The sequence below is a fragment of the Bubalus bubalis genome, chromosome 2 (genome assembly GCF_019923935.1).
Source record: "Bubalus bubalis isolate 160015118507 breed Murrah chromosome 2, NDDB_SH_1, whole genome shotgun sequence".
In the NCBI taxonomy this organism is placed as follows: Eukaryota; Metazoa; Chordata; class Mammalia; order Artiodactyla; family Bovidae; genus Bubalus; species Bubalus bubalis.
This window is the reverse complement of record NC_059158.1, coordinates 74,819,952-74,832,987: the sequence shown is the minus strand read 5'-3', so window position 1 is coordinate 74,832,987 and position 13,036 is coordinate 74,819,952. Positions and strand designations below refer to the sequence as shown.

General features: G+C 36.4%; 1 protein-coding gene across 1 annotated transcript in view; it reads right to left on the bottom strand.

Moving 5' to 3' along the window:
* OLA1 (Obg like ATPase 1) overlaps positions 1-13,036 on the bottom strand; it is a 164,085-nt gene that overhangs the window by 4,419 nt on the left and 146,630 nt on the right. Inside the window, exons 8-9 of the mRNA XM_006063037.4 lie at positions 2,373-2,513; positions 1,588-1,684 (exon numbers count right to left, since the gene is read on the bottom strand). Coding sequence (XP_006063099.1) covers positions 1,588-1,684; positions 2,373-2,513 — 238 coding nt within the window. The remainder of the gene's footprint in view (positions 1-1,587; positions 1,685-2,372; positions 2,514-13,036) is intronic.

The window sequence follows — 13,036 nt, the reverse complement described above, 5'->3', positions numbered from 1 at the left end:
AAATCATACAATCTATGTTCAGCAAATAATTTTTAAATCCTCATAAAATTTTGAACACTTTACATAATGAACCCTGCATCTAACCACCATGAGAGAAAATTCAAGTTGATAAAGGAAGAGAAATGTTTTATAATTACCCCATATGTTAAACTACAAGGACATACATTCCAGACACACACAACCATGGAAAGAAATTTGAGAAATAATGGTGACCTAAAGGCTGCTTAATAAAGCATGTTAAAGTGATAAGGAGTCTGACACTATAAAGCACAGTTTTTACAATAAAAGATGTATTGGGTTAATATGGCTACTCACTGATGCTTACCTGACTAAATACCCTAGCGCATCAGATCATGGGTACTTGCAATCAGTCTTAAGATAAACCAGCTTTCACATTTTCAAGCCCAGAACATGTTATCTTTCCTTCTGCACATACTTAAGTTTGGAAGTTTTAAGGCTTTAAAATATACAGTAAAAATAAATCCTAGCAATTTGTTTACCAACCCAAATTGCTTTGACATAATTTGTATGTCAATATGAAAGGACCTTAGTTGTAAGTCAATCAAATGGTTTTTTTAACAAAGAAAAGAGGAGATCAAAGAAAAGTGGATCTCACATTCACACGACGCCTTTAACATTATGCTGAACTGACTTCATGTTCCTATCCATCTTAAATCAAAATAAATGTAATAATAAATTAATGTAGCCAGTGAAAACAGGAATGAAAGCAGCCCTAAAATTCATCATGTACCATACACTAAGAAAGCATAATAAAAGAATGAATAAGACACTGAATATTTCTGAAAGTTCAGATGTTATTTTTAGATTCTGTAACACGATTTTGGATTACATATGTTTCAAAATATTTTTCAACAGTAACTACCGTATTACAATGTATTTTCACTTAAAAGCCAGCCATTACAGTTCTGTTTCTATTGTCCTTTGGGAATAAATTAGTCATTCTTTCTGGTGGCAATCAGTTATATATCAATATTTTAAAAATATGCATCACATTATTAAAGAAGACTGAATATAAAACACTGTAAAAATAAACACTATTTCTATAAATTCAAATTTTAAAAGGCATGAATTATTACACATTGGGTTTAGCTCTTTGAGCCCAACTGTGTATCTATGAAGAGCATAATGATGTCATATTGCTTTTATTGCTGAAAATGTAATCCGAGCAAAGCAAAGGAGGAAAGAATCACCCGCAACCCAAACAAACTTAGCGAATACAAAATGAAAAGCAACATCAATTTCACTGCAGACAAACCCAGTCACACAGATTAAGCAAGCACAATACTGGTGCGTCTTATCTCTGACCACAGGAGGAGGGTAGACAGATTCTACAGGATGAAGAAATTCAGACTATGTAATAGGCAGAATCAATTGTTACCTGCCTCAATCAATGCCGCTCCACTTTCACTGTTCAGCAGCTCACAAATAATTAAAGTTATCCTGGACAAAAACCTCATCTGTAATGACTAGCTAACCGCCACCATGACAAACTTCAAAGTCAGTGATATCAATCTGAATTCAATAGTGTGGAACTGGATATAGCTGATGAATAAGTATGAATCTTACCCTGATGGTCCATGCACGCACTTCATCTGGGCCTGCAGTGAAAAAGTATTCTAGTTGGAGTGCTGCAAACCCAGCCTTAATGATCTTTGGCAAAGCGCTGAAATAAAATGAAACAAATTCACTCAACATATAAGTAGATTGTGCCAGAGATCAGTATGAACCTAAAATATTCATTTCAAGCAGAAAATGTTAGAGAGATTAGTAAATGACCATTTTTCTTTTATAATACACTTGAAGAGGTCAGAAAGCATATAACTATTCCTAAAAAATCTCTTCAAAAATTAGTTTTAATTATATTAGTCTGAATATATCACTTTGAATTGTTTACTATAGAAAAAGAAAAATTTGATCTACCCATTTTATGGTTATTTTCCTCCAATATCAATTATTTCCCAGACGTGGGTCATGAAAGCAAAATTATTTGACTGAAATCCAATGTTTAAACAATATATTACTGTTACTCAGAAAAAAATTAAGGCAATTGATTCACTCTTTCCCCGCCCCCACTGAACATGACGAAAGAGTTTTGGCGATCATTCCTTCTCAAAAATATACATAACTAATACCTATGTTATAATTAAAACACTGTACGGAGATGACAGATGACAGTTAAAAACTTAATTTAAAATAAATCTTTTCACTCTGTCTCATGGTAAAGAAAGGAGAAGATTCCCTCTTTATAATGGTAATTACTCTGTCATTTATTATTCTATCAGCGCAAGCAATTAAATTACTGCAAGGAAATAGTTGATAATAAAGTGTAGGGAAAATGAATGCTAATTAACCTTTGTGTCATGTTCGCTTCCAGATACTTCTGTCTCTCCTCAGCACTCAATTCTTGCAACCGGAGTTCCAAGGCCCCACTAAAAGGAATGACCAAGGCACCTGGGTCATACTTGTCCACCCACTCTTTAATTTTTATCAACCTGTAGACAAAAAAGGGCACAACATTATCTTGTAGTGCATGCATGACTGTACCACATTCATTATTATCAAGTAGCGCATACATATTCATAAGAATTGCACGGTTTTATGATGCCATCTTTTTGTGTATAGCTTTCCAAGGTCAAGGCATTAACAGGCAGCAACTGCTTCAGGTACACGCCATAATATTTTACTGTAATCTAGTTTTACGTTAACATATTATCTATAGGAACTATCATACAAATATTTTAAAACTTTTTGCAGTTACACTAAATTCATTCAGTAGTAACACCTGTGACCTTGAGAATCTCAATGTTATGATTTACTATCTTCCTTTACAAAATAAATTTTTAAAAAGCAAAAAACACAAAGTTCTGGATTTATAGGAATCACACCTAAAAGTATCAGCTAATTTTGAGGAGCTTTGACAAATAATTAATTTGTTCCCCCAGGTATCTATATGCCTGGTTCAATTCCTTCTTGGACTAACAAGGCCTTACAGTTGTCACTGGTTTTGAGATTTTTGCTAATCCGCCCCCCAAAGTCCAAATATATAGGTTTACAAACCTGGTTGATTGTGTATACATTGTTCTTATGAATCTCACTTTTGTAGAATCATGAATAACAGAACTACAGAGGAAATAAATTCCTTTAATAGAAAAGGGTTTGGAAAGCCAAATCAGTTAGGAAATTGATATCAAGTATTACCTGAAAAGACATTATTGATTCTTTTCAGAATCATTTCAGATTCTAAAGCATTATTGAGTGATTTCTTCCCAAGCATGGAATTTTTTTTCTTTGTAATTTATTTTTTATTGAAGGATAATTGCTTTACAGAATTTTGTAAGCATGGAGCAATTTAGCAAAGTGGCAGTTAGAGCATAAATGAAGTAAGTGTAGTGAGTATATGAACTAGGTTCTGATCCTACCACTATGCTAGCTTTTTACTCTTGGCAGGTTTCTAAACCTTTCTAAACTTCAGTTTCCTTATTCACAGAAATAGAGTACACATTATACTGTAGGTAAAGAAACTAGAGAAGTAAAGCTTGGCATATCATAAACAAATATTAACAGCAATTACTATTAATATTTTTATTCTCAGATAATCACAGCAGACATGCCTATGATTCTGGGATAGAGCTTAGTATGGAAATGGTATAGATTTCACAGTTCAAGGTATATCACTTATACTTGTCTCGCATATTTAGACCAAGGCTTTAATAACTATCATGATAGAAAATTGAGGCAGAAATCCTTAAAAAAAACAATGTAAAATACCACTACAGTGGATAAGAAACACAAGAACTAAATCCTAACACTCACCATCAAACAAAACGGCAGGGATCAGAGTTGTCAGAAAACTAAGAACATGGACTACTGAGTAGAATGGGATAAAGGAATGAAAAACTCACACAACAGTTCATACATGTTTGCTATATGAGGCTAACCTATAATTTATTTATTTACTATTTATCAATGGGGAACTCCCTGGTGGTCCAGTGGTTAAGATTCCATGCTTTCATTGCAGGGGGCACAAGTTCAATCCCTGGTTGGGGAATTAAGATCCCACATGCTGCATGGTGTGGCCAAAAAAAAACACAACAAACTATCAGTGATTTTTTATCTTTGTAATATTTTTTTTTCCCCTTTTGGTCATATCCTAGAAATAATGGACCAACCCCTAAGATGTATTTTGGAACCAAATATATGTCCTTTAAAAGAGGAAATCCAAACCAGTTGTTTTCTTATCCAAAATTATGAAGGAAAGAACATTATGAGATTCTAACTTATTTTACAGACTTACACTATTCAAACAAAACTGTATTTAAAAATTTTTCATTGATGGTTTAGTAACCGCAAGCCAGAATCAGAAATGTAATAAAAAAAGGAAAAATAACATACCAAATATAGATTCAATGAAAATAAAATAAAACAAGCCCATGCAAAAGAAAACAAAAATATCATACACATTTTGTTTCAAAAATATGGTCAACATAGCTAATAAAACTAGAATAGTTATGAGACAACAAGATAAGAAATAATGACTTTGGCTAAAATATCAATTCAGAATAACAATAGTTTTACCCTGTCATTTTAACAGCCTTTCCTGCAGACTCCTCAGAGGGATTATTTGCATTCCTCAGGTGTTCTATTGTACAATTCAGATGAATAAAGACTTACAAATCATTCCTCTACCGCCAATGCGAGACTTTGATCTGCTGAATACACTATTGTACCTTAACTATAATTGGCAAAAAACCTGCCAGTGTAGAGCATCACAAGCTTAATAACAAAGGAGAATATCTCAAAGTGTTGACAGATGATCTTCATAATGCAGAAGCAGAGCTGGAACATGTTAGCAATAAATGAGCACTGAGGTCTAAAGGTCTCTAAAGTGACTGACATCAGACCTGCTACAGCCTCACTAAAAGAAAAAGGTACCGTGGCACTCTCCGTAAAGTGAGTTAGGTCTTTGCCTGCGAGCTTCACTTTTGTGACTTTCCCTGTCATAGAAAACACAGGGAAGATGAAAAGTGAGTTAGGTTCTTTGGCTGTCTGCTTTACTTTTGTTACTTTTACTATCAAACAAAAGTGAGAAATGCCCCAAAGTAATTTTTAATTACATATTTGAAATAAACCTTGAGTAATTAAAAATATGACTTGATTTCAAGATTATAGACTAAAATACATATAATATATCTATTAGGTCTGATGGTTACAAAAGTGTGATAATGAGGCCAAGATCACAAGTTTGAACCCCATTGGGACCAGTTACCTTTTGCAGAAAGCTATCTATTCTGTTGCTGCAAACCGTACCCCAAACTCATCTCAAAAATGTGAGCTATGGTACATGAGGGAATACGGAAAATCAAAGTCGCACTCAGGACCACTACAAGAAAAACAATTTCAAGTACAATACACGCTGTCAAAGTGACTGAATAGTAATCTCCATACACAAATGTTCGCCAATGTCTAAAGAAAACTATCTAATAGTAAGCAAAATAATAATGATATTGTCATAGAATACCAAATTATAGGAGGGGAGAAGAAACAGTAAAGACAGGACACTCGCAAGGAGTTAAACTGTAAAGACTTTCACAACATTTATTTTATAAATTTATATAAACAGATTATTGCACAAAGCTGCAGATTGCCGATAAGGAGTCAGAGCCACACTGATTTCCCCAAAGTTTTATGAGCGACAAATGGAAAGAAGAACTGCCATTAGCGGTACTTTTCTTACTACTAATGATTCTACAGCAAGCGGACTAAGCAGGGACAATCAATTTTAAGGCTAAAGGGTTATGCTTTGAAATTCACTGGCAGGTTTTGATATGGTAGAGTCTTTGGCAAAATGACATCTTTAGTATTAAGCTAGCTTTAGATTTCTAAAAGATTATGTCTCAAATTTATTTTTGGTTTTATAATCTGACCTTCTTATCCAGTCACGAAATTTCAGATTTCATAATTTGATTTTCCTTGGGTTAATTTACATGGTTTGTATTTCTCTTCCCAGATACAAATTTTATTTCTAAAAATTACATTTGTCTGTCTTTGAAATCTACCTGTTCTTTTTTGGTAACATTTTATTCTTGTTTAATGAATTCTCATTCCCTACAATATTTTTAAAAGATTAACTGAAGGTTTCTTTCAGACTGTTCTAGTTACTTCTAGTTTCTTGTGTATAACTCTGCCTGACCCCCTTTAACATGCCATCTTCTAATCTCTCAAAACAGGTGGCTCCTGTGTATGTGCTGTTATTCTTGGATGTGTGATCATTTGGCAGGAGCTATTTCGTTCCAAGAGAATCTGTGATCAAACCCCTGGGTTGTTGAGATATATTTATGACATAGTTTTGTGGGGTTTTTTTCTTCTAGGGAAAGACCTATGGAGGATTTTGGGCTCTGGATCATTTTGAGGCTTAGAGTTTCTGCACTAGGTTATTGGTAATGTAGACAGTGAGGCCCAGTCTCTAGTTTCCTGAGAATAACCGTTTCTTCCCTTTTATAAAAGGGGTGGGAGCTGGGGGTGCATGTTTCTAGTGTCTGACATGGAAAGGACAGCTCTTTCTAGGTTTTACGAGTGTGCACTTCTGGCACCTGTAGCGTGTGTCTTGAGTCTTATTCCTATATGGACACTAAGGCCTCTAAGCCATATGAGATATTTTCCCTGAGGACCATACACTGTTGGTTCACTTTCTACCAGAGTTTCCTCTTTGTTTCTGACCCTTGAGAACCCCTTTTCTTGCTTTCAAGTCCTGCCATGTTCTAAAAATACCACATCATCAAAAATACTATCTTTCCTGGTTATTTCCTCTGATGTTTCTATATACGAGAAACAAGAAGGGAGCTTCCTGTATTGGATGAGTCCATCTCAGTGGTACTATTTGATATTCTGCATAAAACTAAATTTTTGCAACTTAAACTCCTGATATACTTTTCTCTGATATACTTTAATATGTATTTTAATTTATTCTTTTCTACACTTCACGTCCATCCAGTCATTCAACTATGCCCAGCTACTCAAATTCTAATTTTCTAAAAATCCTTTAAAGATGGCACAATTTAGCACTAAAGCCAAGTTCAGTTCAGTTCAGTTCAGTCGCTCAGTCGTGTCCGACTCTTTGCGACCCCATGAACCGCAGCACGCTAGGCCTCCTGGTCCATCACCAACTGCCAGAGTCCACCCAAATCCATGTCCACTGAGTTGGTGATGCCTTCCAACCATCTCATCCTCTGTCATCCCCTTCTCCTCCTGCCCTCAATCTTTCCCAGCATCAGGGTTTTTCCAATGAGTCAGCTCTTCGCATCAGGTGGCCAAAGTATTGGAGTTTCAGCTTCAACATCAGTCCTTCCAATGAATGCCCAGGACTGATCTCCTTTAGAATGGACTGGTTGGATCTCCTTGTAATCCAAGAGACTCTCAAGAGTCTTCTCCAACACCACAGTTCAAAAGCATCAATTCTTCAGTGCTCAGCTTTCTTTATAGTCCAACTCTCACATCCATACATGACCACAGGAAAAACCATAGCCTTGACTAGATGGACCTTTGTTGACAAAGTAATGTCTCTGCTTTTTAATATGCTATCTAGGTTGGTCATAACTTTCCTTCCAAGTAGTAAGCGTCTTTTAATTTCATGGCTGCAGTCACCATCTGCAGTGATTTTGGAGCCCAGAAAAATAAAGTCTAACACAGTCTCTACTGTTTCCCCATCTATTTCCCATGAAGTGATGGGACCAGATGCCATGATCTTAGTTTTCTGAATGTTGAGCTTTAAGCCAACTTTTTCACTCTCCTCTTTCACTTTCATCAAGAGGCTCTTCAGTTCTTCTTCACTTTCTGCCATAAGGGTGGTGTCAGCTGCATATCTGAAGTTATTGATATTTCTCCTGGCAGTCTTGATTCCAGCTTGTGCTTCCTCCAGCCCAGAATTTCTCATGATGTACTCGGCATATAAGTTAAATAAGTAGGGTGACAATATACAGCCTTGACATACTCCTTTTCCTATTTGGAACCAGTCTGTTGTTCCATGCCCACTTCTAACTGTTGCTTCTTGACCTGCATACAGATTTCACAGGAGGCAGGTCAGGTGGTCTGGTATTCCCATCTCTTGAAGAATTTTCCAAAGTATAGATATACCATAAATCCAGGGGGCACTGATAAACACTGAGCTTATGTCTAGTCTTCTTCCTTGCAAGTTTCCTCTCATTTTTATTAAAACTGTTCAAAGTCCCAAATAATGACTTTAAGAAAATCACATTTTTCTTTTCTGTTTTCCAAACATATTCACTGCAAATTAAAGCTCATTTGCAGTGTTCTAAAAGGAACAAACATATACCCCATAAACAATATTCATTCAAGACCAAATAATTAGCTCTAGAACATTCAAAGTTCCCAAACCTTCAAAATTCTATTTGAATAAAGTTACTAGAGTGAGGTTATTAAGGAAGTCAATGGGAAAAAAAGAGCTAGAAAGAAGAAATACCAAAAACTTCTAATCTAATTATTAGTCTTGGAAATCTAATCCCTCTTCTAAAAGAGATCCCCATCTGTTATCTATGTAACTGACTTCAGGTTTCAATGTTCTTGTCTGACTTGATGGAACTGTGCAGGACAACAATTAAACTCTGCTCTACAGAGTGTGGTCTCATCGCCTGGGTGCTTTTTAGAAATGAAGAATCTCAGAATCTGCATTTTAATAAGATCATCAGGTATTTCACATGCACACTAAACTTTCAGAAGCACTGAATTAAAGGACTTTGAAAATAAAAGCACTTTAAGTGAAAACATGGAAATGTCTGCAAGAATTCTGCAGACCAACTGATAACTTAGCAGATGTTGACTACCTATCCCATTGACATGAGAGGAGTCAGAATAATAGAAAAATTTCTGCTCACATCTCCCAGGCTCAAATCCAAAAGAGAAAAAACTTACCAGAATTTCAGAAAGTATAAGGAAAATGTTTGCTCTGACACCCCTGCGGTATCAAAGACGTTTTAGATTCAGGGTAAAAATAATTAGTTTAAACAGAATTACTATGGTCAACAGTTTCTTTATAAGACATAATTACATCTCTCTTATTCTAGTAAGCCTCAATACCTGGAAAAACATCAGTAAGTTAGCTTTAGAATCTAGATTCAAATTATAAGAAATGAGCCCAGCAAAGAGGACTCTGTGAAATCTGAATTCATATCAAGTAAAAGGGATATTACCACAAATTGTTCCCTATGAGGACCTCACAGAACCACTGTCTGGAAAACCTTGTTCATTTTTGCAGTCACTGTATTAAAAGTGGCATTTGTACATATACACATTTGTGTACACACACACACACAAATGTTGCAATGAATAAACAGGAGAAAACTTAAGGAAGAATCCTAATTACTTTGAGTAAATCATAGTAATCCCATTCTCCAGCTGGCAACTTGACTGAGAGTTGCCATGTGAACCAGTTCTGGTCAATAGGGCATGAGAGGAAGCTTGCTACAGGCTTCAAGAAGATTCTGAAAGGCTCCTTTAGCTCTTAAATAGGGTAAAGAAGAGTGTCTCTGCTGGACACTATGTCTGGATTTTATCTCTAGAATTCTAACAGCTATACTTTGACCAAAAGAATGGATGTACGGAAAGATGAGAAAAACCCTTGTTCTTAAAACGATCACAGGAACACTGAATTAACCAAAGCTGGAGACAAACTACCCTGGGTTTAACTATCACGTGTTGGGATTGTCTTCGTTATTTGCAGCATCCTGATACTGACTCTGACCACATTTTACGGTTCTCTTCATTTGAATATATGAACGCAGCTCCTCTTAAATGGTCTAACTCTAACTTATTTTTTAGAACAGCAGCTACTGTAGAGCTTTCCCTGAGCGTCCCTATAGATGGATGTTATTACCACACTGCATCCTATGTTATAAATTGCCTATTTGGGGGCGTTTATCTCTTGCCAGTATAATAAAAACTTTGTGAGGTCAGGCACTTGTCTTTGTTGCCTGATATATCTAAAGAACTCTACTAGCACAGCACTGGCATATAGTGAACGTTCAGACATTTTCTGAATGGATAACAAAGTGGAAAGTGTTTTGACAATAATTAGCTGAGGGACTATAGGTAGTATGTAAGTTCTCTTAGCTTTAGTTTGGAGAAGGCAATGGCACCCCACTCCAGTACTCTTGCCTGGAAAATCCCATGGACGGAGGAGCCTGGTAGGCTGCAGTCCATGGGGTCGCACAGAGTCAGACACGACTGGGCGACTTCACTTTCACTTTTCACTTTCATACATTGGAGAAGGAAATGGCAACCCACTCCAGTGTTCTTGCCTGGAGAATCCCAGGGACGGTGGGGCCTGGTGAGCTGCCGTCTATGGGGTTGCACAGAGTCGGACACGACTGAAGTGACTTAGCGGCAGCAGCCGCAGCAGCAGCTTTAGTTTACACACCTGCAAAATGCTGAGAAGTTTTCAAATGGTTCTGGGTTCCCTACAGGAACTTTCAAGGTGCTAGGAGGAGAAACTGTGGAAAAAGAAAAAGAGGAACAAGAGGGAGGTTTGAAACGCTCCATTTTTGCATTTCAACCAGAGCTGCATCATTCTGCCATGATGGATTTTTGCATCAGAGTTCATCAGAAGAAAGAGTTCTGTTGTTTTCAACAGCTCTAAAATTCAATGATTAAGTGATCCTTTTAAGACTGCAAACTCTATCATTTTATGCCATATGCCAGAAGTGAATACAAGTGCTGAAATCTTAAAGCACTTCAAATTTTTGCTTAAATGTTATTTTCTACCATCTTAAAAAAAAGAAAAAGCTCTCCTTTTCCATTTTCTGTCACTCTGTTCCCTCACTTTCACTTATTTTTTCTTCATAGCACTTATTATATTATGTTCTTACTGTTTATTGTCTTCCACTCATTATTTCCTTCCCTACTCCAGGTGACCTTCCTGACCCAGGCATTGAACCTGTGTCTCTTGTGTCTCCTGCACTGGCAGGCGGATTCTTTACCACCAGTGCCACCTGGGAAGCCCCATTGGTAAACCCACTTACTCACTTATTCAGTTCAGTTCAGTTGCTCAGTTGTGTCTGACTCTTTGTGACCCCATGAACCGCAGCACGCCAGGCCTCTCGGTCCATCACCAGCTACTGAAGTCCACCCAAACCCATGTCCATTGAGTCAGGTGATGCCATCCAACCATCTCATCCTCTGTCGCTCCCTTGTCCTCCTGCCCTCAATCTTTCCCAGCATCAGGGTTTTTTCAAATGAGTCAGCTCTTTGGATCAGGTGGCCAAAATATTAGAGTTTCAGTTTCAGCATCAGTCCTTCCGATGAATATTCAGGACTGATTTCCTTTAGGATGGACTGGTTGGATCTCCTTGCAGTCCAAGGGACTCTCAAGAGTCTTCTCCAACACCACAGTTCAAAAGCATCAATTCTTCGGCGCTCAGCTTTCTTTATAGTCCAACTCTCACATCAATACATGACCACTGGAAAAACCATAGCCTTAACTAGATGGACCTTTGTTGACAAAGTAATGTCTCTGCTTTTCAATATGCTGTCTTGGTTGGTCATAGCTTTCCTTCCAGGGAGTAAGCATCTTTTAATTTCATGGCTGCAATCACCATCTGCAGTGATTTTGGAGCCCAGAAAAATAAAGTCAGCCACTGTTTATTAGGGCAAAGGAATTTTTAAAAATATTTTGTTCACTGCAATATTTCCAGCACCACTTATGATAGAAAAAAATCACAATATAGTGGATTTTCATTCCCAAGGTAAATATGTGGCTTGAACTACTACACCCCACCCTACCTCACCCCCAGCCCCTGTAAACTACCATACTATGTTTTCATGAATGTGATTAATTTAGATACCTCTTACAAGTAGAATCATAACGGTTTTTGTCTTTTTTTGTGATTGGCTTATTTTACTTCACAGTGTCCTCAAGGTTCATCCACGTTATAGCAGATGACATGATTTCCTTTTTTTTTAAAGACTGAATAATATTCCATTGTCTGTATATACCACATTTTGTTTATCCTTTCATTCAATGATGGACATTTCTTAGGATAAATGTTTATTCAAGTCCTTTGCCCACTTAAAAATTGGGTTAATTACGATTTTGTTGTTGTTGTTGAGATTATGATATGATCATTCGATTTTTGAAAGGGTACTAACACAATTCAATAGGGAAATAACAGTTAACAAATGGGGCTTAGACAAGTGAATATCCACAAACAAAAGTTAAAATGGACCAAAGATCTAAATATAAGAGTTAAAACTATAAAACTCTTCAGAGAAAGCAGGTAGAAGTCTTCACATTTTTAGATTAGGTAATAATAGGTTCTTAGATATGATACTTAAAACACAAACAACCAAAGAAAAAATAAATTAGAATTTATCAAAATTTAAAATTTTGTGCACCAAAAGACACTATCAAGACAGTGAAGTGACAATACATAGAATGGGAAAAAAATGTTTGGAAAGTATGTTTCCGATAAGGGCCGAGTAAAGAAACTATACTAACAAATTCAATTACAGATGTGCAACAAGCATTTACACAAGGAACTATATTCAATATCTTATAATAAACTACAATGGAAAATAATCTGAAAAAATATATAACTGAATTACTTTGCCATATACCTGAAACCAATACAATATTACATACCAAATATATACTTCAATAAAAAAGCACCACTAAATAATAATGAAAACTTACCACTCAGTAATAAAAAGACAGAAACTCAATTTTAAATGGGCAAAGGATTTGAACAGATATTTCTCCTGAAGGTGTACAAATGGCCAAGATGTATATGAAAAGATGTTCAATATCACTAATCATCAGAGAAATGTACAAATCAAAACCAAAATGAGATATCATTCTATACCCACTGAAGTGAAGTCACTCGGTCGTGTCCAACTCTTTGCGACCCCATGGACTATAGCCTACCAGGCTCCTCTGTCCATGGGATTTTCCAAGCAAGAGTACTGGAGTGGGTTGCCATTTCCTTCTCCAGGGCATCTTCCCAACCCA